Below are 27059 nucleotides of genomic sequence, written 5' to 3'. Positions count from 1 at the left end.
TCTATTCCGGATTCACTCCTGATTTTTAGTAAATGTACTCTGCATTCTTATGTAGTACTATTTCGCATTCTGCTTCACTCACTGTGTCATTTTACGTATCCATGCCCCTAACTCATTTTCTAAGCTGCCATTCCCCCACCCCCCTCCGTTTTTAACTTCACACTCCATCAGGTTTGTTCTGGCCATGTCCCTGGCCTGCTTAGAATCTTCTTTTGGTTCTCCATTGTCTTTAAAATCAAAGCCAAGCTCACAGAACACCTTCCGAGCTGGCCTCTCTGCTTTGGCCCCTCCCCCCGCACTGGATGCAGAGCATTAATGCAGACTTGATAAGCACTGCTGAGTTCTCTCCAGGATGGATACCCTGATTAGTACTCCCACGCCAGAGCTGACAGCCCACAGCCCCTGCCCACGCCTGGCGCTATCCAGCTTGCTGATTTTGCTGGTCTAACTGGTATAAAATGTTTAGGGATGAGTGATGCTTAATGCTTATGGTTTCCTCCTCTGGTCATTGCTTGCTTACAGACTTTACCATCTTCACTTGGAGCACCTATCATTTTCTTCCTGAGTTGCCTTAGATCCTTGTCAGTTTTAGATATTGCAAAAATCTTCTCAAGGGATTAATCTCCAAAATATCCAAACAGCTCATGCAGCTCAATCTCAAAAAAACAAACAACTCAATCAAAAAATGGGCAGAAGACCTAAATAGATGTTTATACAAAGAAGACATACAGATGGCCAACAAACACATGAAAAAATGCTCAACATCACTAATTATTAGAGAGATGCAAATCAAAACCACAGTGAGGTATCACCTCACATCAGTCAGAATGACCATCATCAAAAAGTCTACAAATAAATGCTGTAGAGGGTGTGGAGAAAAGGGAACCCACACTGTTGGTGGGAATGTAAATTGATACAGCCACTATGGAGAACAGTATGGAGGTTCCTTAGAAAACTAAAAATAGAACTACCATGTGACCCAAAAATCCCACTCCTGGGCATATACCCAGAGAAAACCATAATTCAAAAAGATACATGGACCCCAATGTTCACTGCAGCACTATTTACAATAACCAGGACATGGAAGCAACCTAAATGTCCATCGACGGATGAATGGATAAAGAAGATGTGGTACATACATACAATGGAGTATTACTCAGCCATATAAAAGAATGAAGTTGTGCCATTTGCAGACACATAGATGGACCTAGAGACTGTCATACAGAGTGAAGAGTAAGTCAGAAAGAGAAAAACAAATATATTAATGCATATATGTGGAATCTAGAAAAATGGTATAGATGAACTTATTTGCAAAGCAGAAATAGAGACAGACATAGAGAACAAACGTATGGATACCAAGTGGGGGAAGAGGGGGTGGGATGGATTGGGAGATAGGGATTGACATATATACACTATGTATAAAATAGATAACTAATGAGAATAGACTGTATAGCACAGGGAACGTTACTCAATGCTCTGTGGTGACTTAAATGCGAAGTAAATCCAAGGAAGAGGGGATATATGTATACGTGTGGCTGATTCACTTTGCTGTACAGCAGAAACTAACATTGTAAAGCAAATATACTCCAATTTTTAAAAAAAATCTCCTCTTGGACCCGTCAAGACTTAATCCATAGTGTCCTTCACTGAAGAGATATTCCCAATTTTGATGAAAATAAATTAACATATCTTTTGCTGGAGTCTGTTTGTGAGTTTTAATACTCATTCTTCAAGACTATTCTACTATAATCTGCTCCATGAAATTAGTCATCACCTCTTCTAGGATCTTGAAAGACTTTATTTATACTTCCTTTATTTTATCTGCTTTAAGGAATTTCTTGTGATGTTCTGTTTTGCTTTCTGAAGTCTGACCTCCTCAAGGGTAAGGACTGAGTGTTGTTCATCTCTGAATCCCCAGTGCATTCTGACTCATGGTAGTTCCATGTTGGTGGAATGAATAAATGACCCATGGTAGTGGCCGTGTCGTTATCTATGTGGAATTCCAGTAAGTCATTTCCTCTCACCCCTACAATGCATTAGCAGAGAACCTTCCGCTCCCATGGTCTCTTTTGTCTACAGTTACTTGGAATTGGAACTCAGACAGAGTGAGTAAAAGACAGCGTCAGAGCTGGCCCCAAGAGATCTTGAAGCAGGGCAGCCCTTCGGGGCATGTGTGCTGCTCTTCAAGGAGGAGAGGTGGTCTGCAGGGAGAAGAGAGCAAAAGTCCAAGGGGCCAAGGGAGGGAGATCAGGTTTTCCTTGGTTCTTGCCAGGTTTTCTGCTTCTGATCCCTCATGAAGCTTTGGACATAAGGTCCCTCTCTATTCCTTTACCTTGAGAAAGCTCCAGTAAGTATCCCAAAGATACCTAGTTACATGTTTTCTACTTAGTAACAGAATAATTGCAACTTTCACATTTTCATTAGAGGTAATAGTAACTTATTCAATATTATGGCTAAGGCATTTTTTTTTCAATATCTTTATTGGAGTATAATTGCTTTACAATGGTTAGTTTCTGACGTATAACAAAGTGAATCAGCTATACATATACATGTATCCCCATATCTCCTCCCTCTTGCGTCTCCCTCCCACCCTCCCTATCCACCCGAAGTGAGAGAGTGGTAAGTCATCTTTTTAGTCTTTTAATAACCATACAGAAGTGAACTCACATTCAACTTGTCTTCCAGTGATCTCTTTTTAACTGGCTACACTTTTTGTTCTTTAGTTGGGCATACCATGCTTATTGCATCCAAAATTTTTCACATGAAAGTGGAAAACTCAGATAGCAATTTGGTGTGTTGGTGGAAGGACCCAATAAAAAGGTAGGAATCAATATCACTCATTTATTTGTGTGTTAATTCTATTTTATATGTTTTTAAAACATAATTAAACCTGGATCAGTCTTCTATGATTTCACGTTTGTAGTAGTTCATACAGTAACTAGGTTGGGTGAATTTTTTTTTTTTTGGCCACGACTTGTGGCTTGTGGGGTCTTAGCTCCCCAACCCGGGATTGAACCCACGCCCTCAGAAGTGAAAGCGCAGAGTCTTAACCATTGGACTGCCAGGGATTTCCCAGGTTGAGTGAATTTAAAAAAGAATTTTTAATTGAAATATAGTTGATTTACAATGTTTTTTGTTTTTTTATAAATGTATTTATTTTATTTTATTTATTTTTGGCTGCACTGGGTCTTTGTTGCTGCGCGGGCTTTCTCTAGTTGCGGTGAGCGGGGGCTACTCTTTGTTGCAGTGCACGGGTTTCTCATTGCGGTGGCTTCTCTTGTTGCAGAGCACGGGCTCTAGGCGCACGGGCTTCAGCAGTTGTGGCTCGCAGGCTCAGTAGTTGTGGCGCACGGGCTTTGTTGCTCCGCGGCATGTGGGATCTTCCCAGACCAGGGATTGAACCCCTGTCCCCCCGCACTGGCAGGCAGATTCTTAACCACTGCGTCACCAGGGAAGCCCCATTTACAATGTTTTGTAGTTTCAGGTGTACAGCAAAGTGATATATACGTATATATGTATATTCTTTTCCATTATAGGTTATTACAAGGTATTGAATTTAGTTCCCTGTGCTATACAGTCAGTCCTTGTTGTCTATCTATTTTATATATAGTAGTGTGTATATGTTAATCTCCAACTCCTAATTTAGCTCTCACCCCCACCCACTTTGGTGACATAAGATTGTTTTCTATGTCTGTGAGTCTGTTTCTGTTTTGTAAATACATTCATTTGGATCATCTTTTTAGATTCCACAAATAAGCGATATCATATGATACTTGTCTTTCTCTGTCACTTGTCTTTATACTTCTCTTAGTATGATCATCTCTAGGTCCATTGATGTTGCTGCAAATGGCATTATTTCATTCTTTTTTATGGCTGAGTAATATTCCATTGGGGGAATGAAAATATATATATATATATATACACATATACATATATATATCTTCTTTATTCCTCTGTTGATGGACACTTAGGTTGCTTACATGTCTTGGCTATTGTACTGAGTGAATTTTTTATTTAAAAAAAATGTTATTGTATAATACAACACAGACACCAAAACCCACACTAAACAAATGTATAGCTTAATTAGTAATGATAAGGCAAGATACACCCTTGTTATTACCACTCAGGTCAAGAAATAGAAACTCGCTCCCCCCCACCCCATGTGCCCATCACAGTCACACCTCCCTTCAGGTTAAGTTTTAATTATACAAATGACAAAAGGATTAGGTAGGCAATTATGCAAATAATTTTGCAAAGAGAGAGAATGTTTACATATATCATATTAATTTTTAGCACTTAATTTAAAAATCTTACTTGCAGTAAAAAAAATTTATCATAATATTGGAATAATCACTACTCTATATAGTTTATTGTGTGGTCTCTCTCTCTCTATAGATAGACAGGCAGATAGATAGATGGATAGATATGTATATAGCTTTAATATATTATCCTAGACCGATGGACAGACATATATTTTGTTTTAATATCTTATCCTCACTACACCCCTTCCAGGAGTTTATTTAACAAACAATGAAGCTAAAGATCAAAGAGAAAGAAATTTGCTCAAGGAATAAAGGTAGAATTGAAATCAAGCAGATCTAACCCCCTTTCCATGATATCCTGCTATGATAATTCTAAGTGGTTCTTATTTGTTCATTAAACAGGTTTGCCATAATCTATGCATGTTCTGTTACTGTATGTTACGGAAAGTAAGAAACTCCTTTATTTTAAAAATTATATCATACAAATATTTCACTCCTGAGAATGGTCTTTTTTCTTGATTCATCCTAGCAATGCTTTACTTTATTTTTAGCATAAAATAAATAGGCTGGCTCAAAGCGAGTACACAACAATTCTTACGGAACACATACTGTCAGACACTATGCTGAGCAGTTAACATGGGGAATTTCATTTAACCCTGAAAGTAGTTCTTTGATGTGGGAGTTATTATCTCCATTTTATAGGCAACGACACAGAGCACTGCCGGTAGAAAAAGAGCTGGGATGGAAATCAGGTCTTTCTCGGGCCACAGCTCACACTGCTAGCCCCTCGGCTGCACGTCCGCCACACACACCTACTGACTTTGTGCTCACTGGGTCACTGATGGTACCTGCACTGTAGGAGTCTTCTTCTTTTTTTACTTGCATATTCTTGAGTAACTGAACTGAAACTGGAGCAGAAAGAGATACTAGAAAGAAGCAAAGGAACCAACCCCACATCCTATATGTGCTCCTAAGCCTATGTCTCTTGGCTCTTTTCCTGATTTACAGCATGTCAGGATAAGTGCTTTGGAGGAAAAGCAAGACTTCATCCAATCATCAGTAGAAAGCCTTGGTGGCTGCAGTTTCTGTGACTTACAAAAAGGATACACAGGAGAAGAGGTAGGGAAAGCTTTGTGTCATACTTATTAATTACTGTGGATATTTTAAAAAATATCAGAGTGTTATGACAGAGCGGCAATGAAAGAATAACTTTTTCAATATGAACTAGAGTTATTTTGAATTTAGTTTGTGCAGCAGCTTATGTAAACCTGCCTGTCACTGTGAAAGCCCTTGTCTTCTGTTTTCAAAGTCATAACTTAAATGACAAACAAATATGTTAAGTGGTTTTTGTGAACTGGCTACAAGCTTTGCATGCCCAGACTTGTCTGGTACAAAGTGTACAAAACAGACGTGTGATTTATAAACTATGGGGTAATCAAATGAATACAAAGAAAAGGAAAGAATCCTCTATATTTGAGTATTTGGGAATGATACTCTAAAAATACTGTAAGGAAAACTTGCTGCAATTTGCTTGACTTTTCTTTGATCTCCAAGGGACTTGAATAAGGTTGATAAATTAGGTGTGCTAATTTATTCCCCAGCAGTAACATCTGCATTATTTTCTACTGGAAACAATGCTTGAACCTCCAAACCATTCTGTTTCTATGAGAATCATAAGAAGCACAGAGTGACAAGGATCTCAGGAGACAACATAATTCTGGTTTTTAACGTTGGGCCTCTCTGTGCCCATATTTCCATCTGGAAAAAATGGAGGTATTTTCATTACTTGAAGGAGGACACAGAGACCAAAGGGTTTTAGATGTCGTGAGATACCTAGCTGTGTGTTCACATGTGGCCGTTTTGTTTGATGCTTATTCCTGTACTTTATTCGTTTTCATGAGCTGGCTGCTTTTCCTGGGACTGCAGAGAAAGCTGAAGAATACACGCTGTAGTGGCCAGGAGGCTTTAGGGACTCCATCCTTGTCTGATTCTGCTCTTTTGAGCTCTTAAATATAGACATTGATTACACAGTAAAAAAATACTGAACATCACCAAGGATCATTCCATTGCCTTCCCAGGGGGTCAGGTGGTATAACATTTAGGATGTGAACATCCCTGGGGTAAAGGCAGTCTTATTTCCATTTAACAGGTGAACAAATTGAGGCCTGGTGAGGTTAGTGAGCTACGCTCAAATTCAAATACATACCACACAGATAGAAATAGGCTGGAACTCAGGTTTCAAATTCTGTGTTCTATTAACTAAACCATTACCTAGTTCATTTTGTATCTCTATTGGTGCTTTCAAAATTGTCCTGAAACATACAGAAATGAAGAAGTGTCTTTGATTGTATTAAATGTGACTTGATACAAACTAAATCAAATTCAAATTATACTTTAACTTCTTAGGAGAAAGATGAACTAGATCCTTCTGATTGGCCAAAAATCACAAGTTATAATAGAGTTCAAAAGGAAATGGATTGTTTGGACCATGAAGTGGCTTCCCTCTATTCAGAACTGTTTCAAGCTAAATTTACCCTCAAATAGCTTGAAAAAGCAAACGTCAAGCTCAGTCAAAGCTGTCAGCTAGCAGAACAGTAAGTGTATGGTTAATATATTCAGCTCGAAGTTCTCCACAACAGTAATTAAGGACTAGTGTTTTTTAAAATTTTGTAACTCTTTTGAAGCATACTTGATTTTCCGGCGTCTTTTTTCCTTTTAATAAACAAACAAAGCATATATTTTACAAATATTAAGTTAGCATAACTAAAAGTTGTTATTAATTCTATTTCACCATGGCAACAGGCCACAGGCTATTAAGTAAGGCACCTAAGAAGTAGCCAAAAACATCCGGAACCGTAAGTAAATTAGAATGCAACTAAATAAGCAAATTTTGAGTAAGTAACCACTTTTCCAACCACTTTGATTCACTCATCATCTGTAGATAAATGAAAATCTGCCCTTGGAACTGGCATTTCTAAAACCCAATCTCCAGTCATCTGCAGAAAACATCAAGGGTCTTGCAGATGAAAAGAGAAAACTAACTCTGATGATCAAAAGTCTCAAGGAAGAAAGGGAGCGACCCCTTTCGCAAAAAGATTTGCTGATAAAGGCCTTGATAGCTCAAAACAGGTGCTTGAAGTTTGTCTGCAATTAGCCAGGTCAATGTCCCTTCCTGTGTTCTGCACTGTTGACATACTTCCTCAGCCTTAGTTGGTTTCCAATCAACAATGCTTTATTGATTGATATGTTGCTGATATATAAGACAGTAATGTCATTAGATTTTTTTAAAATTTTTATTTTATATTGGAGTAGAGTTGATTTACAATGTGTGCTATTTTCAGGTGTACAGCAAAGTGATTCAGTTATACATATACATATATCCATTCTTTTTTCAGATTCTTTTCCCATATAGGATATTACAGAATATTGAGTAGAGTACCCTGTGCTATACAGTAGGTCCTTGTTGATTATCTATTTCATACACAGTACTGTTGTGTGTATATGTTAATCCCAACCTACTAATTTATCCCCCCCTCCTTTCGCCTTTGGTAACCATAAGTTTGTTTTCAATGTTTGTGAATCTGTTACTGTTTTGCAAATACGTTCAATTGTATCATTTTTTTAGATTCCACATATAAGTGACATCATATATCTGGCTTTGTCCGACTTACTTAGTATGATAATCTCTAGATCCATTAGATTTTGCTTAAGGATTATAAATTGTGGGAGATGGTGACTTAAGTAAATTCAAAATGTGATGCTGTGGTAATCTACTAAACCTGAATGTAACAACAGAGAAATTAATTTGTAAAAACCTGCACCATCACTACTCTTTCAAACGATGGAACTGGTCCACTAAAGATTGTCTGAAACCAACCAGCGAATCTGTAGATTACCTGCAATCCCTTCACAGCCCCAGGCCAGCTTTGTTCCCTTTGGAATTCAAAGAGCTTTGTATTTGCTGGCCTTTACTGTTAGGGTGAATGAGTTTAAGAAATCACAAACCAATTAAAATACTGGTGTAGCAAAACGAATTTGGAAAGGCAAATGTGTAACCACACACACACAAAAGGTTAATGTTTTGGGACTGTTTGCTTTTTTTGACTTTCCACGCGACCATTTTCATTGGTATGATGAACTGAGATTTAGCTACCAATGTTTTTTGAAGAATAATTATATATATATTTAAAATTGTAACACCTTAAAAATATATAGTATACTTACTGTGCTCTGGGATATTTTAAGGAAAATAAATCCATCCTTTTTTTTGTGCTTTTGGGAGGGTATTAACACTATACAGCTCACATGGTGAAGAAGTGAGGTCTCCCGCCATCAGCATGTGAGAGAGCCACCTTGGAAGCAGCCCTTCCAGCCTTCGGCTGAAGGTGACCCCACCTGAAGGCTGACACACTCACTGCTACCTCGAGAGATCCTGGGCCACCCAGAGACCCTGTTCTCAAATTCTTCACCTGTGAGAAAATAAATGTTTGTTATTGTAAGCCACTAAAAAAATAAAATAAAATAAACTACTATATGTTGTTGGAGTTTAATCACTGTCACAAAGTATACAGGACTTCTAGCAAGGGCTGCAAGGATGGTAGAAACACTATTACTATCTTGCACTGGGAAAAAATAGAAAACTATTAAGACAGCTTTATTCCATAGGCCTGGCTGCCTTCTTGGATGATTTAATTAAGTGATTATTTGTTAAACACCTAGAATTTTTAAAGTATCCACTGTAGTGGATAAAGAAAAAACTTGACAGCAAGCTATATGTTTGTCAGAAACTGCCTTTTTATATACCTGCCTTCGTACTTCTCTCTGTTTGCCGCTGGAGACATTTCTTCCCATTTAATCTTTACATTTCTCAGTATTGCAGAAGTTCAGAACTGGAAGAGTCAATCCCGTTGTTCTCTTTTCCTCATTGGTAAAGTGGTAACCAAAAGCTCATCTCTCTTCCTACCTCACTGGGATGAGACAGAGTTGACTGTTTTAACAGATACAAAACTGTAGAATCACTCTCTTTATTTAGGGATTCCAATGCATTTAATCATTTTGGTGGGGAAGAGGTGACATTCTGATTGCTCAAGTTTGAACTAAGATGATGGAGAAGGGCAGAATTGGATGTGGTAGCCAAATGAATAAGTGGAGTTTAGTTAATTGCTTACATCATGATTTCAGAGGCCGTAAAGGCTCTCTTATGCCTAAAAATTAAACTTCTCTGTAATGCCTGAAAACTTGATTCCTTTCCAGCTGAAGGCTCTCTCTGTTAAAATGCAGAACACCCTGTTTTATCAGTCATTTATACTTTTGTGGAAGTGTGTTTTAGATTCTTTCTTGGAATAGATTTTGATAGACAGAAGGATATTGGATACTGTGTGAAGAAGTAGAGAAGAAAGAAGCATAATGTTGTCCAAGACACCTTCAGACACACTGCCTGTTTTTCAGTTTTGCCAATGATTGGTGTGACACAAAAAATAGATTCTGGTTGACTAAGAAATTGACTGACAAATACTTTTTCTATAACTTAAAAAAGGAATTTCAAGCTTATAGAAATGTTAAAATAGTACAAAAAGTCCTATATACTCTTTATTCCCACTTGATAAGAGCCCCTACTTGCTCCATCATTGTCTTTCCCCAACTGGTCATTCATTATGCCTAGACTTGGCTTAGATTTGAGTTTCCAGCTGCTATCACTTCTCTTTTTTTTCGCCCCCAAAGAACTTCCTTTAGTATTTCTTTTACAGCAGATCTGCTGATGATAAAGCCTTTCAATTATCATTTACCTGAAAGTATTTCATTTATCTAAACATATTTGTAACAGCTACTTTGAAGTCCTTGTCTGATAATTCAACATCTGGGTCATCTTGGAGTCAGTTTACATTGACTGTTTTTTCTCTTGATGGACCACATTGTCCCATTTCTTCTCTTGACTGTGGATCACATTTTCCTGCTCTTCTCATTCCTGTAATTTTTGATTGTATGTTGGGCATTGTGGATGATACAGTGTTAGAGACTCTAGATTCTTTTATCTTCCTCTGAAAAGTGTTGAGTTTTGTTCTAGCAGGTAATTAATTTGGCAGGATTCAAATTGTATCTCCAGTGGTAGGCAACAGCTGAACACCCAGCTTAGTTCTTTCAGCCTTTCAGCTGTTTGTTTTCTGCCAGTCTCCTTAGGGTCTCTCATGTAGATTCATAATTCAGGGATCAGCCAAGGACTTGGCAGAATTTACATGTATATTTTGGAGTGCCCCCTTCTGGGGTTCACTTCTTTCTGTGATGTTCCCCTCACTTTTCAGCCTAGAAGCTCTGAACACTGCCCTGTTCCTCAAACCAATTTCACTGTAGCTTTCTCCTTGAGTTCTAGCTATTCTCAACGGGTGGACTAAGAAATACCTTCAGGCAAAAAACCCATGTAAACACAGATCTCAGCCCTTCCTTCTTTCAAGCGTCATCTTCTTCCTGGTTTGTCTGCTTATGGTTTCCTTCAGATAGCTCTTTTTATGTTTTGTTCTGAACTCATTATCTGTAAGAGAGTTAGTCTGACACAATTATTCCTCCATTACCAGAAACAGAACCTACAAACACTTTTTAAAAATATAAAAAATAAACATCAATTCTGTAAATTGTTGCCAGTAAATTAATTATTTCAGCAACTACCGACCAAGTATTTACTTTGGGCTAGTTACCGTTCTAGTACTGGGCGCTAGAAAGCATTTCAGACATAAAATTTATATTAGCTTGTAGTCAACTTAAATGGGCCTTTTTTTAAAACCTCAAGATAAAATGTTATTCAGAGACACTTGCAATCCCTTCCCCCCAAAATGAATATAATAAACATACATGAACCCGTTATGTCATAAATACTTTACATTTATGTGGTGCATTTTTTTCCCCCAGATTTCTGAGGCCAAAGGCATTTGCAGTTGAGTTTACTAACATCAATATTGGTTGCAGTTAAAAAGCCCCAACTTTCTTCGGCTAGCTTGCAATTTGTCAAAATAGTTTTTTCATACAACTCCCTGGGATGGAGCCAGTCTTCCGTAACAGTGAGACCTCTGTCATTTCTTGATTTGGAAGAGAAGAAAGAAACTTTGCAACTAGAAACATCAAAAATAAAAGACGTGAACAGCACAGTGGTCCTTCAGTATCAAATTTGGTGCTGAATGGCTACCAATAACCCCAGTGATTGGCTTCCCCTTTGACTTATCACCTTCCTACCTCAGGTGTGGAATGCTGCATAAATGGCTTTAGCTTTTCACTATATCTAAATAAAATAAAGGTCAGCATAGACTCCAGTGCTAAAGGTCACTTGTTTATTTTGGGGTGAGAGGTCCAGGATAGAAGACAGATGACCTGCTGCTGGAAGTTTCCATGTTCTTCCACCTCCTTGGTTCTTGGCTTAATTCCTCATCCCCACTCTTAAATCCTGTCAAGACCTGTCTCGCCCAAAGAGACTGATTGATAGGAGGCTGAAGAGGACAAAAAGACAGGTGGGAAATGTTTCTTGCTTTGTAGTTTTGTGTGAGTCTGGCTCTGGATTTATTAGGGTGTCAAGTGGGAAATAGTTTAAGACTAAGCTCCAGTCCCTCTTCTATGAGCCTCACTATTTTGCATACAGGTTGGATATAAGCCAGGTGTCCTTTTTACGTCCGGTTCTCCAGCACCTATTCCTATTCTGATTCTGTCTTTAGAATCAAATAGCCTATAGAGGATGACATATGGCTAGCACAGAGTTTGTCCTCCATACCTGTGTGTTGAATGAATCACCTGGCTCCCTGTAATATGCTTTGGTCCCTTCTCTCTCTCTTTTATTAAAAAATAAATGTATTTATTTATTTATTTATTGGCTGTGTTGGGTCTTCGTTGCTGCGTGTGGGCTTTCTCTAGTTGTGGCGAGCAGGGGCTACTCTTCGTTGTGGTGCACGGGCTTCTCATTGCAGTGGCTTCTCTTGTTGTGGAGCACAGGCTCTAGGTGCGCGGGCTTCAGTAGTTGTGGCTCGTGGGCTCTAGAGCCCAGGCTCAGTAGTTGTGGCGCATGGGCTTAGTTGCTCCGCGGCATGTGGGATCTTCCCGGAGCAGGGCTCGAACCCGTGTCCCCTGCATTGGCAGGTGGATTCTTAACCACTGTGCCATCAGGGAAGCCCTCTTCTCTCTTTAATTATATTTTCTAAGATACATTTATTCTTTTTAAAAAGTTTTTTATATTGGAGTATAGTTGATTTACAATGTTGTATTAGTTTCAGGTGTACAGCAAAGTGGTTCAGTTTTACATATACATATATCCATTCTTTTTCAGATTCTTTTCCCATATAGGTTACTACAGAATATTGAGTAGAGTTCCCTGTGCGATACACTAGGTCCTTGTTGGTTATCTATTTCATATATAGTAGTGTGTATATGTTAACCCCAAACTCCTAACTTATCCTTCCCCCACCCCTTTCCCCTTTGGTAACCATAAGTTTGTTTTGTAAATAAGTTCACTTGTATCATTTTTTTAGATTCCACATATAAGTGATATATGAAATTTGTTGATTATTTTATATATAGTACTAAGATACATTTATTCTTAATATCTGAAATTATTTTTATTACCATTTTCTCTCTTATTTTTACTCAATACTTAAATATATTTCCGACGTTACAGCAATTTCACCCTAAACTCTGCATCTCGTTTTCTGATGAATCCTATCAGCAACTCCACCTGAAACGGTGTGGGGTCGTTAGCAAGCATCTGTGCCCCTTGGAGCGGCGGGCTGGGCCCAGCTGTGCACCCAGGGAGCCTGCCCCTCCGTGCTTACCGCGGAGCGTCTCACGCAGTAAGAGAGAGAAAAGAGGAAACAGAGAACACAAGTGTTCCTGACCTGTTTATTAGTCATGCCTTCTTTCTTCCAAAGAAAATAGTACCATTGAACCCTTGGTGGATTCAGGGGCAGAAGCAGGACAATCAACCGGTGTCCCTTTGAAGTGTGGCTGCAGGGCATCCCCCGCTTTCCCAGCTCAGCTGTGGAAGCAGAGAGGAAACTTCAAAGGCGGACTTGCTGTTGATCCTGCTGGTGGAGGCGTGACTCCCATCAGCGGGCTTTAGAGAGGAAATGAGGAGGAATCTTCCTCTCTCACTTGCCAGAGTTCCACGCTCACCAAATGACCTGTCAGGTTTTAGTCGTGACTCTCTCTGTCTAGTGGATGCAAATAAAAAACCATCACAGTCCGTTTCGTTGTGACTGATATTTATTTAGATACACTGTACAAATCAGCTGAGATAGCCAGTTTTCGTAATTCGTCCAGATTTGTGCCACACATCAGGGACAGCAGGTAAACCGCCCCCGCTCCTGATTACATGAGAGCAAAGCAAAGTTTAATAAGATTGTCCCCTTGCTGCTCTGCTATCCCCAGGCCATAATTGTAACTGTTTACAATCCTTCAGTCCGACTATTCATTCTACATACAGGCGGTGCCTTCAAACTCATCTGTGAGTTAAGAAAGAATTATTCCATTTGGTCAACAATTCACCTTGTACTATATATATATATATATATATTTGAAAGATTTAAATTTTAAAAGTAAATGCAATTTCCCTGAAATGATTTTATTTGGTCTAAACCTTTTCATTTAAGATTTATATTCTTTACTTCGTAATTATAAAGGAAAAGGCAATAATGCTTGAAATATTAACTCTAACTCTTAAAATTATAGTTTTGATTCAAAAACGAATTTATGGACAGTTGAACTCCCCTGCCACTATCTCCAACCGGCTTTTATTTAAATAAATATGAAAAATTGGGTGAAAACATTTCAATGTACAGTACAAAAATGGTACAAGATATGAGAGTCTGCAGGGAAGCTTATTAAGCTAAAAAAGCCTAAGAAACCATACAGTTACATTAAAGACTGATGGTCACATGACCCAAAAGCAAGCCGCTGACACCAGTCAGAGGTGCCCATGTATGCTGCAGTGTAGCCCCAGCACGGCCGAAAGAAGACTCTTCTGGTGGAAGAAACTCCTGGGAATACAATTAAGGGGAACAAACTCCAGTCACAGAAAACTTCTACAGTTAGCAGGGGGGTACGCATCACAATTTCACAATGCAGAAAAGACAGTTACTGTGCAAATTCTGAAGTAGCAAAGACAGTTAATTCGGTTAGAGGTAACAACAGCCGTAAGAACACACGTTAGTCCGTTATCCATATTATATTTATCCCAGAACACAGTCGAAGAGGAAGTTATTCCAATGATTAGATTTTTATTTTTTAAGTTGGCAAAAAAGTTCCAAAGTGGCATCAGCTCCAGACTCTTGCTTCCAAAGATGTGTTTTTATTTCCTGATTGTATCCTGAAGGGATCAAAGTCTTCACAAGGTAAACTCACCGTTTCTGGTGATAGTCTATCTTCCTAGGTACATGCAGACTGTGTTCAGGCTTTTTGAGGAATTTCTAATTTGTGGAACAAATGATTTGGAGATGAGGTTTAAAAAAGTGAAACAAAACACACCAAAAAATTAGGGAAAAGTCACAAATAAAATGATTTTATGGAGACAGAAGTTTTTAAAAAATGCTGCTCGTGATTTAGCAGCGTGAGGATACTGCACTTTTGAACAACAATCATTTCTGCTGCTCATTTTCTGAGATTTCATTCCAATGAGAGCTGTACACTGTCAGCTTGGCTCTGTGGCTGCTGATAATCATACTTTCTGGCTATTGAAAATAAACAAAACAATAAGCAAGAAAAAAGGAGATACGATTAATAAAATCACAAAATAATTATGAGCTCACATCATTAAATCACAGTCATGATTCTCAGTAAAGAATTAGCTTAGAATTAAACAATTTTTTATTCATTAGAGGAAATTTATTATACTTCATGATCCTCTAATTTCTCAGCAGTGCTGATATCCATTTTAGGATGTTTATTATTATTGTTTTGTACATCAGGATTATTCAGAGCATTGAAATATAGGGTAAACACTAATTAAGCTACTAAACTTAAAGTAACATTTTGTAATGTCCTTCTTTCTTATTCCTCATCTCCACCTCAAGGTAAGTTAATAATAATGCTTTTGTCCACATCATAAGGAATTTGACTATATTTTAAATGACAAGCCTAAGAGATTTACTGAATATTGTCGTTAATATAAACTAGAAGAAAAAACAGACTTGCAATTCTCTGTTCTTTTTGTGCTTCTGAGAAATATTTATTGAAGGTCTTAACCTGAAACTAGAGAGTGTGCAGGGCTAAAGTCTTTGTAAATGTCATTCACTGCTTGGCTTTCAAACTTTCAGTCTCTTCATTAAGTTTTTACCAGCCAAGGAAGAAATACTATTTGTTTATATACGCAGGGTGGATCCAGATTATTGTGGCCGAAAGCTTTACAATTTTGGGAGTCCTCTTTGAGGAAAAGAATTTTGTTTGCTATTTCCTCTTGAACCTCCAGACTAAGTCAGTACTAGATATGCCATCAGCACTAAGAATGATGCAATGTGATGGGACTCTTTATTTTTAAAATAAATTTATTTATTTATTTATGGCTGCATTGGGTCTTCGTTGTTGGGTCTTAGTTGCTGGGCGCGGGCTTTCTCTAGTTGCAGCAAGCGGGGGCTACTCTTTGTTGCGATGTGTGGGCTTTTCACTGCGGTGGCTTCTCTTGTTGCAGAGCTTGGGCTCTAGGCACGCAGCTTCAGAAGTTGTGGCACGCGGGCTCAGTAGTTGTGGCTCACGGGCTCTAGAGCGCAGGCTCAGTAGTTGTGGCGCATGGGCTTAGTTGCTCCACGGTATGTGGGATCTTCCTGGACCAGGGCTCGAACCCGTGTCCCCTGCATTGGCAGGCGGATTCTTAATCACTGTGTCACGAGGGAAGTCCCTGCGATGGGACTCTTTAAATGTGCAAATACTATTTACAAGAACAATGGCTTCCAAAGATGTCCACATCCTAATCCCCATAATCTGTGAATATGTTACCTTCTGCGGCAGAAGGGACTTTAAAGATGTGTTTAAGGTAAGGACCTTGAGAAGGGGGATTACCCTGGATTATCTGGCCCAACCTGATCACAGGGGCCCTGAAAGTCAGAGAACCTTTCCTGGCAGAGTTCAGAGGGAGAAGGAACTATATAAATGGAAGAATGATCAGAAAGATGCAGTGCTACTGGCTTTGAGGATGGGGAATGAAGCCACAAAGCAAGCAACATGGGTGGCTTCTAGAAGCTGGAAAAGGCAAAGAAACAGCTTCTCCTTTAGAGCATCCAGAAAGAAACAGAACTCTGCCGACACCTTGATTTTAGCCAGTGAATCTGCTGTAGAACTTTTAATCTCTAATTGTAAGATCTGTGCTGTGTTAAGCCACTGAATTTGTGGTAATACAGCAGCAATAGGAAACTAACATGCCTTACAAACACACGTGTTCTGATAAATTTCATTTTATGCCATTCTCATCAAAGAAGAAAAACAGCTGTACACTGGCTTTATAATTGTATATGCTATACTACTGAATATTTTTTGATAGGATCTAACTTCTGATTTTTGTTTGTTTGCTTTTTGTATTTGGCTGTGCCGCCAGGCATGTGGGATCTTAGTTCCCTGACCAGGGATCGAACCTGGGCCTCTGCAGTGAAAACACCGAATCCTAACCACTAGGCCACCAGGGAACTCCCACAACCTTCTGTTTTGACTAGGCATCAATGAAAACCTAACTCTTTACTTATAATTTTCTATACGGAGCTTCTGGTTCCCTGTTTTTGTTTTTTAAATACTTAAATTTTCTTAAGGAAATTTTTTTTTGAGGTGAAATACAACAACATAAAACTTGCCATTTTAACCGTTTTTAAGTGCACAGTTCAGGGACATTAACTGCATTCACACTGTTGTGCTGCCACCACCAGCACCCTTCTTTTGATCACCCCACACTGACCTCTGTCCTCATAACACAGTAACTCCCCACTCTTTCCTCTCCCACTGCTGGTGACGATTCTGCTTTCTGTCTCTGTGAATTTGCTACACAGAAGAGAAATCACACAATATTTGTTCTTTTGTGACTGGCTTCTTTCACTTCACAATAAAAATAATTACGAAGCATAATGTCTTCGAGGTGCATCTGTGTTGTAGCATGTGTCAGAATTTCCTTCCTCTTGGTACTTCCCTGGTGGCGCAGTGGTTAAGAATCCGCCTGCCAATGCAGGGGACATGGGTTCGAGCTCTGGTCTGGGAAGATCCCACATGCCGTGGAGCAACTAAGCCCGTGTGCCACAACTACTGAGCCTGTGCTCTAGAGCCCGTGAGCCACAACTACTGAGCCCACGTGCTGCAACTACTGAGCCTGTGCTCCACAACAAGAGAAGCCACCCCAATGAGAAGCCCATGCACCGCAACGAAGAGTAGCCCCCACTCACTGCAACTAGAGAAAGCCCGTGTGCAGCAAAGAAGACTCAGTGCCGCTAAAAAAAAAAAAAAAAAAGAATTTCCTTCCTCTTAAAGGCTGAATAACATCCTATGCACGTATAGACCACATTCTGTGGATCCATCAGTCAAGGACACTTCAGTTGTTTCCATCTTTTGGCTACTGTGAATAATGCTGCTCTGTTACATTCAGTTTTACTTTTTTTTTTTTTTTATTTTAAAGATTTTTTTTTTTAATTTTTATTTATTTATGGCTGTGTTGGGTCTTCATTTCTGTGCGAGGGCTTTCTCTAGTTGTGGCAAGCGGGGGCCACTCTTCATCGCGGTGCGCGGGCCTCTCACCGTCGCGGCCTCTCGTTGTGGAGCACAGGCTCCAGATGCGCAGGCTCAGTAATTGTGGCTCACGGGCCCAGCCGCTCCGCGGCATGTGGGATCTTCCCAGACCAGGGCTCGAACCCGTGTCCTCTGCATTGGCAGGCGGATTCTCAACCACTGCGCCACCAGAGAAGCCCCATCAGTTTTACTTCTTATTCTGAACTAGTAACACATGAATGCAAAAGGGACAACAGAGGAAACAGGGAAGGTGTACCTTCCTCCCACCTGATTAGTCCTGCAGCTCCTTTCCCCAAAGGAACTGCTGTTACTACTTCTCAGGATAAAATTTATGCTGAAGAAGTTTCTAGAGGTTCTACTTGTGTAAAAAATATATATATGGTTTCTCTACTTTTCACCTGAAATTCCACTCCACCCAAGACATATACCAGTAACATCTTGCTGATCACTCTTTTTTTTTTTTTTAATTTATTTATTTATTTTTGCGGTGTTGGGTCTTCGTTTCTGTGCGAGGGCTTTCTCTAGTTGCGGCGAGCGGGGGCCACTCTTCATCGCGGTGCACGGGCCTCTCACTATCGTGGCCTCTCTTGTTGCGGAGCACAGGCTCCAGACGCGCAGGCTCAGCAATTGTGGCCCACGGGCCTAGTTGCTCCGCGGCTTGTGGGATCTTCCCAGACCAGGGCTCGAACCCATATGCCCTGCGTCGGCAGGCAGTTTCTCAACGACTGCGGCACCAGGGAAGCCCTGATCACTCTTTCTTGCTTCTTTTTATGTGTGCGCGCAAACACACAAACATCTTTCTTTTAAAAATATCCAGTCTTTTCCCTCGAGTCCCACAGTGTTCCCATCAAGGTAATGAATGTTAATAATCTGATGTGTATCTTTCCAAGCCTTCCTCCAGGCTTGTGTAATTATACAGAACATTTTTAGAAACAACCCAATCAAAAGATGGGCAGATGATCTAAATAGACATTTCTCCAAAGAAGACATACAGGCACGTGAAAAGATGCTCAACATTGTTATTTATTAGAGAAATACAAATCAAAACTACAATGAGGTATCACCTCACACCGGTCAGAATGGCCATCATCAAAAAGTCTATAAATAATAAATGCTGGAGAGGGTGCGGAGAAAAGGGAAGCCTCCTACACCGTTGGTATGTATATATATGTATATATATATATACACACAATGAACTATTACTCAGCCATAAGAAAGAATGAAATAATGCCATTTGCAGCAACATGGATGGACCTAGAGATCATTGTACTAAGTGAAGTAAGTCAGAAAGAGAAAGACAAATATCATATGCTATCACTTACATGTGGAATCTAAAAAAAAAAAGACACAAATGAACTTACTTACAAAACAGAAATAGACCCACAGACATAGAGGACAGACTTGTGGCTGCCAAAGGGGAAAGGAGTTGGGGAGGAATGAATTGGGAGGTTGGGATTAACATATGCGTACTACTGTATATAAAGTGGATCACCAACGAGGACCTATTGTATAGCACGGGGAACCATACTCAATATTTTGTGGTGACCTATAGGGAAAAGAATCTGAAAAAGAACATATATATATATATATATATATATATATATATATATAGCTGAATCACTGTGCTGTATATCTGAAACTAATACAACATTGTAAATCAACTATACTTCAGTAAAAAAAAAATTCTATAGAACATTTTTATTACACGTAGATAGGGATGTTTTGGTCATTTGATTTTAAAGGAGCAGTACCCTAGCATATATATAATTACATCTTGCCTTTTCTCATTTAATGATACACCATGGAAACCACACCTCATTTTTTTAAATGGTGGCATCAAAGGCTGTGGTTTGGATATACAATTCATCCTGGCTCCTTGCCCTTTAACCTTTGTTTCTTCTCCACCACTTACTCACAGGGTTTAGTACCACAGGACATGTTAATAACCTCTGGCCTGGAAGCTGTTCCTATACTGCTATGGCTGCAGCACATAGTAATTTAATTGTAATAGAAGTGACTGCAAACTCTATAAACACAAAATTTCAAACCCAAACTAAAGTAGGTTCAACTCAACGTCCCCTCAGCCAGATCCCCAGAATGCTCTTGGCCACCTCGATGCCACTGCACACGAGGGAAGTGCAAAGGAGGGAAATTAGAGAAGGATGAGACAGCAGCCTCACCGATTGTTAAGGTATCTAATTTCTGCCAAATTTTCAAAACATGAAACACGTTGCTAGGGCTCTTCTCAGGGTCTTGGAAGGGCCCCAAATGAGTGAAGTGTCCTGAAACACTAACTTCATGCAAACCGGGTTTGCTGATACTGTGTTGAGCATCTAAAAAAGGCTCTACGTTTTCATTACCAGCTATTTCTTTCTTAAAATAAAAAAAAAAATTTTTTTTAATTGAAGTATAGTTGATTTACAATGTTGTGTTAGTTTCTGGTGTACAGCAAAGTGATTCAGATATACAAACATATATTCTTTTTCATATTATTTTCCATTATGGTTTATTACAGGATATTGAATATAGTTCCCTGTGTCATTATCAGCTATTTCTGATAACCTTTGCCAATGAGACTGAACCCCAAAGAGTCTATTTTAAATAGGCTTACGTATGTAATTAAGCACAGAATATACTTACAAATGGAGTACATTTCCAGTTGCTGTCTTAAACGAATTTTGCTTATTGTGTCATAAAAGTTGGGCTCTGACAGAGTGTCTGTTGGAGGTGGCACACTGAATATCCTCATAATTTTCCTTTTATTTCTAAAACACAAACCAATGCAGAAAAGAGATTTGTATTCATAGCTGTAGGACTGTAACATTCACACGATCGTAGTAACCAGAAGCTGCATTAAAAGGACGTTAAGTGGCCATGAGTCCATCTTCTATTTTGTCCCCGTGAGATGCTTCCTGGGCTCAAGTATTCTTTCTTTCACTAGAAGTATGAAGCTGTACGTGTACAGTCACAGGGTTATAAGAAAGAAAAGGCAGTAGCTGAACACGCCCACTTCATACAACAAAGTGTCTCCCCTCAATCCCCGCAAAAGAGCCCTGTTGTACGGAAAAATGCTCAGACAAAAAAAGTAAGATTTTTTTTTCCCTCCCTCTCATGTCATGCAAATAAAGCTACGTTATTGCGGGCAGAGAATAAACAGAATGTGAGCAGACCTTAATTTTGAAAAACAATGAATAAACGATTTCTTAAAAAGAGTAGCATGGCCTTAGTGGGGTCATCTAGTTAAAATTAACAACAGCCTGTCTCTGCCTTTAAAACAGTGGGGTGGGGAGGAGACGGTGGCTATTCTTAGGGGAAGGCTGTTACCTGCCGGTGGCCCCCCCCGTGCTCTGTGGAGGCCTCCTCTCGCCTCCCCCCCCGCCCCCCCCGCTCCCCCGAGGGTCCAGGCGGCCAGTGGGCCAGCGGCTCAGGGGTCTCAGGGTCGGGAAGGGCGAGCCTGCAGGTCCCGTGGCAAGTGTGGGACTGAACTGTTCCCCGGGCCGAGCATCAATTATTCTTGGTTGACTAATTATCGTGAGCTGTCTAATGCCTTTGACCTTGGCAGAGGACGCCACGAAGCACATGGCTACGGGCAGGAGCAGCTCAATCCAACTACTGCTGTTTTTCCGCTTCAAAGCACGCCCCTCGGCGTGCATTTTTTTTTAACTTGTACTTGAAGGAGAGGAGCCAGGGAGAGTGGAAAAGAACAGCTGGATTGCGCTGCAGCATCTGGAATCACAGCAAGAAATATTTATTGAGGATTTACACCACGCGGCACATCAGGGACACAAAGGTTAAACAGAAGTCCTTGTTCTCGGGGGACTGAGTTTTGGGGGACGGCCGGACGAGTAATTGGATCATACCAATATTACGCACAAGAAACAGAAGGGAGGGCTTGAAATTTGCGAAGACAGAATTGCTGAACACATAGGAGTTAGAGTTTGTGCATTGCAGGGACACTGGCCCCAAATACGTGCTCATCCAAGGGTGACAGTGAAGCTGGCTGAATGAGAAAACTGAGCTGTACCAGAAATGATAGAATAGGAGTATACAGCAGCTGGCCTGGGTGCCAAGAGCTGCACTTAAATCCCCATCTCTCAGAGCAACTGGGTTTTCCAAGCCAAATCCTGGTGTCCAGTATGTGAGGGCTGACCCGACTAGACAGTGATTTCATAGCAGGAACAAAAACGCTGATGAAATTATTTTTGTGCATTTAACTTAGATCAAACAACAAACCTGCAAAACTTATAAATGCCCAGGTTCTTATCAACCCTGAGAATCTAAAGCCTTTACCTCTTGGCATACATGAAGAGCCCAAAGCTGACAAGGATCACTACCAGGTACACGTTGGTGGCTTCATTCCAGGCCTCGTGAACGCTGTAATCGATGGAGCCCTCGTCACCCATCACTCCGTAACCGCCAGGCATGGGACTGTAAGGCAGCAAAGAGGGCAGGGTTTCTTTCAGTTAGTGATGGTGTGACAGCTGGACAAGGGCTGGCAAACAGAGGGCCTGCTGGCCAGCTCCAGCCCCCTGCCTGTCTTTGTATGGCCCAGGAGCCAAGAATGGTTTTACATTTCTAAACGGATACATTTTAAATGGAGCATCTTCCATTTTTGCCTCACAGCCCTCAAAGCCTAAAATGTTTACCATCTGGCCCGTTAAGAAAATGTTGGCCAACCCTGGTCTAGATCACTAAGGCATGGAACACATTTTCGCCTATTTCTGACTTTGAAACACCACAGCTCCTACATAAAGGTTCAAACTCGGGATTAAAAAATCATATTTCTAAAAGGATATGGGTTGAAATGTCACTGCACGGTTTCCAAACTGTAACTATCACCCAGACGAAAGCAACTGAATGCTTAAAACAGAGGTGCACACAACTGGCTGGGGTGCTGAGAGAGAAGGACAGCGTGAGACTCGTGACAGCAGTCGGGATGAGATGCGACAGCCAGGACCGCACTCTTCCACAGGCCCCTGACCCACCTGGAAAACGAACATGTCTGGAGCTTTATCTAGTTTTGGCCTCCTGGCCCACTGTGGAAGCTATGGGATAAAAAGTTACTTTTTGCTATTTACACAGCTGTGACTTCTATTCAAGGAAATGCATTCTTTGGACATTCCCACAGAAAATGAATGGTAACAGCAAGTGTATCAAGTAGCAAGGGACAGCTACTGGTTTCTTATTTGCATTTGGGAAGTTCATTGAATTTTTCCTTAAAGAGAAAGTTCTGCTCTTGTGTTAAATCTAAACTAGGGAAGTCTAAGTAAAATGACCTAATATGTGAAAGAAATTCAGAAGTGTTGTTTTAGATACTCTATCAAAAGGAGAAACACTGAAGAAACGACAGGTGATAACTGTACTGTAGTTTCTACTAAGATAGTCATTTTCTAATACCAAGGGAAAAAAGTATCTGGAATGTCCAAGAAATTGTTTTGCAACTTTCTCTAGACATCCTACAACAGTGAAGGCATTGCAGAAATTCCTCCACTGAAATATCTTGCAATCTGTCCTGTGAGCCTCCAAAATGTTTTTTTTTTTTTTAAAGGAGAGTGATGGTCTTTTTCTTTTTGTTTTTTAAATATTTATTTATTTAGTTGGTTGCACTGGGTCTTACTTGTGGCAGGTGGGCTCCTTAGTTGCCTCTCCAGGGCTCGTTAGTTGTGGCTCGCCAGCTCCTTAGCTGTGGCATGCGAACTCTTAGTTGCAGCATGCATGTGGGATCTAGTTCTCTGACCAGGGATCGAACCCAGGCCCCCTGCACTGGGAGCACGGAGTCTTATCCACTGTGCCACCAGGGAAGTCCCCAAAATGTTCTTTAGTGTAGATTTGGCTCAGTAAGTTAGTAAGTGTATATTAAGGGCAGAGTCTGTTTTCTTTCTTACAGTTTGCCTCTGCATAAAATGAATGAAATTTCCTTGGGGTCTGCTCCCAGGCCAGGTGGCATGTTGGCCCCATTCTGACACCTGAAGTCTCTGTCAGACGTTTGCGGACAGACTGTATTAAAGTGAGTATCGTGAATGGCCATTTAACTTAAATTCTAGGCATTGAGGGCAAGCGTCATTCCTCTGAAACATCTGCTAGTGTTTGATGAGCATTAAGATTGGTCTTTTAAAAATTAGCCAGAGAATAATAAAAACAGAACTTAAAACTTTATAGATGCAAGATCTAAATATTATTAAATCATTAAACATACCCAATTCCTAGATATTAAAGATTGGCTATGGATTTTTTTTTTTAAGAGAACGGAAGGCGCAGACGGATTTGGCATTATTCAGAGTTTCAATTCTTATTCCTTAAAATTGAACTCCAGAGTTTCTCTGGATGTAACATTATTCATAGTAAGTAATCAGCCTACCTTAGGAATGGAAACTTTTGGAACATCAGAGACTATAACTGTCTTTACAATGGAATCTAGAATTTTTTTCTAGATTTTCATTGGTACCAAAACATAAAATAACGATGACCGTTTTTGGCCATAAGAGATGACTTCAGAGGTCTGATTTGAGGTGCTGCGTAAGGGCCGGCACGGCCATGCATGCAGTGACGGTGGCAGGTTTCAGGATTGGGCGTTACTAACAAATTGGAGAAGAAAAGGGGAGAAGACTTAACAATGGCTACTGAAACATTTTGCAGGTGCCCTTTATCTGACACACTATGAAAGTGTTTCCTACCTGTTTTCTAACACCTGACTGGATCTGAGCCAGGTGAATTTCTTGCTTCAGTGTTCCACAAAATTCTGTTCATGTGCCACTCAATAAATGGTGTATTCCTACAGAGCTGTCTTCCTCCTCTAACAAATATGCCAGTTTTTCATTATACTTAGAGAAGGATTCTGAAATTCTGCTGACCAAGAATGGTGAAATCTTACTGTGAATTTTACAACTTGATTGGTACCCAGTGACACTACTGTTCTGGGGACACACACTTGAGTTATTTTTAGTAGTATAGTTGTGAAAGACTTGCACCGAGGGTAGGCCTTTCCTGCCTGGTCCTCTATCATGACCAATGGCATGCCTTTGTAAGACTGTCAGGAATAAGGAATGGTCCTGTACAAAGTCACAGTACAGACCACGGCTCCCATGTGGCCTGAACTATGACCGGTGCCCTCCCAGCTCGCCACAGTCTAACCAAGTGTACACACGCACACCTGCTGAGCGGCTACTGCACACCTCACAGCCTCCCTCTAAGTGTAAAGCACCCAGGGGCGTTACAGTGGTTCCTTCCTGGCAAGTTAATGGATGTTTCAGCAAGACCATCATGTGCTTGGATTGTCATTCAGGGCTTTTCTGAGAAAACTGCACCTTTTTCACATATTTTTCCTGTAAATTAACGCTTGAACTGTTTCAGTAAGGAGTTGCTAGGATGAGCTGCACTTAACTATCCAGAGATAAAGTTGGCAAAATGTGACAACCGGGGCTTGATTTCAGTTTGACAAACTTTTAAGTAGAGAACTAGTACTCTTCTTGGGATCAAGCGGCTGTATCATTAAGTTTTAAAATTTTTCCCGTATTTGGGGTTCCCGATGCCATGTCTAGGTGGTTCAGTTTTGAGGATCACTTGTCATCATGTCTTGAATATTATCCATTTCGTCTCTCACTTAGAGCTTTGCTATTTTGAAACAAGTTCAGATTGGAGTCACTCATACAGGTCTACGAGCTCCTTACAACACAACCCATCGCATCAATATGGTTTTCCCTCAGTCCTCTGAAACGCTAAAGGCTTGGGTTGCTGAAGCGGGAGGGTACAAGGTCACAGGCCTTCAACCAGCAAGACGAAGGCAATTAACATCTGAGGGGCCTGTGTTGGGCAGTCCACATATGCATTTAATTGTCACCATCACCCTGCTGGGAGGCACGAAAGCTCCACCTGGCAGACGACGCGGGGTGGGGGGCTGGGTACACAACTCGCCCAAAACCACCCAGGCTAGCGAGTCGCACGCTGGACTCCCAAACGTGGGCGCTTCCGGCCCTGCCCAGACTCGTGAGACCTGCCAGTCCCGGAAAGAGGAGCAGTCTAGCGGGCAGACAATGTAACCCCCACCCCGGCAGGCGGCAGGGACTGGAGCCGCCAGGGCTCGGCCGCCAAGGGATGCGCGCGGTGCGATCCTGAAGCGCGCCCGCTCCACCCCCCCATCCCCCCATCTCCCCCATCCCCCCATCCTCCCATCCCGGGTGCCCTGCGCTGCGCAGGCGGCGGCTGCCGCCTTTCGATCCGCGATTCTGGAGCTGCGGGCCTCACTGTTCCCTCCGGCCTGGGGCGCGGCGGCAGAGGAGCTGGGACGGCCGGGAGCGGGGCTGGGGGCGCCCTCGGGCTCCCTCCCCTCCCTCTTACCCTCCCCTCCCTCTCACCCTCCCCGCGCATGGAGAGGCGGGGCGGGGCGGGGCCACTCACGCCGCTCGCTCTGCAGGCGGCACGCGGCCCGGCTGCTCCGCTCGGCGCTCTTTCCCCCACAGTCTCGGCCGGACGCGCGGAGCCGGTTACCGCACGGACCGGACGACCTCTGCTTCGTCATTTCCTGCCGGCCCGGCGGCTTCCGGATGGAACGAGGAGCCAGGTCTTTCCCCCCCCGCCCCCCTCTCAGTGTGCGAACCGGAGGGACGCCGCGACGGCCCCGGTGCCGCCCCCGGGCGCGTGAGTGCAGCCCGGCTCCCTTCCTCGGCCTCGCGGCGCGGTGCCGGCCCCGCCCCCGGCCCCTCCCCGCGACCCCGGGCGGCGACCCCGGCGGCGGGGTCCGGCCGCCCCCGCCTGGAGTCCACGTGGGTCTGGCCGCACTGCATCCGAGCGCGCTGGGAGAGGGTTCGGGTCGTCCCGAGAGCGCGAGCAGCTTCCAGCCCCTCCTCGGCGCGCCCGGGCGCCGTCTGGGCGTGGGAGGTGGGAGTGTGCATTGGCCCCGGGTCGAGATTAAGCTGGAAACGCGAAGATTTTCCTTTTTCGTAATGAGGGCATAGGGTTATTTTTAATATTTGCTTAGGAAAGCACGTGCTCTCACTGGCTTTGCATTTTCCCTGTCATAATAAACGATGCGTGGCCGAGGCTATTGAAGTGTTCTGAAAACTGGATGTGCCCAGGATGCTG

General features: G+C 41.6%; 1 protein-coding gene and 1 long non-coding RNA gene across 5 annotated transcripts in view; one reads left to right on the top strand and one right to left on the bottom strand.

Moving 5' to 3' along the window:
* The window catches only part of LOC103007473 (small integral membrane protein 19), a 41306-nt gene extending 14742 nt beyond the window's left edge, over positions 1 to 26564 (bottom strand). The window contains exons 1-5 of one of the 3 annotated variants that reach the window (XM_057537093.1): positions 26376 to 26564; positions 22272 to 22409; positions 20622 to 20746; positions 17164 to 17246; positions 13476 to 14956 (exon numbers count right to left, since the gene is read on the bottom strand). In XM_057537093.1, coding sequence (XP_057393076.1) covers positions 14864 to 14956; positions 17164 to 17246; positions 20622 to 20746; positions 22272 to 22405 — 435 coding nt within the window. In that variant the 5' untranslated portion in view covers positions 22406 to 22409; positions 26376 to 26564 and the 3' untranslated portion in view covers positions 13476 to 14863. Of the gene's footprint in view, positions 1 to 13475; positions 14957 to 17163; positions 17247 to 20621; positions 20747 to 22271; positions 22410 to 26375 lie in introns of those variants that run through there. The other 2 variants (XM_057537094.1, XM_057537095.1) reach the window with 2 other exon arrangements.
* LOC130706077 (uncharacterized) lies at positions 1989 to 9093 on the top strand. 2 transcript variants are annotated; one of them, XR_009006473.1, is made up of 5 exons: positions 1989 to 2105; positions 2724 to 2820; positions 5271 to 5381; positions 6669 to 6856; positions 8545 to 9093. It is a non-coding gene; the product is annotated as an uncharacterized LOC130706077 (long non-coding RNA). The 2 variants fall into 2 exon arrangements; XR_009006472.1 differs by lacking the exon at positions 1989 to 2105 and adding an exon at positions 2134 to 2347.
* Positions 26565 to 27059: the final 495 nt, after the last annotated feature.

This window comes from Balaenoptera acutorostrata, chromosome 21, assembly GCF_949987535.1.
Source record: "Balaenoptera acutorostrata chromosome 21, mBalAcu1.1, whole genome shotgun sequence".
Taxonomy (NCBI): Eukaryota; Metazoa; Chordata; class Mammalia; order Artiodactyla; family Balaenopteridae; genus Balaenoptera; species Balaenoptera acutorostrata.
Note: the sequence above shows the minus strand (reverse complement) of the source record. Positions and strands in the feature narration are given on the sequence as shown.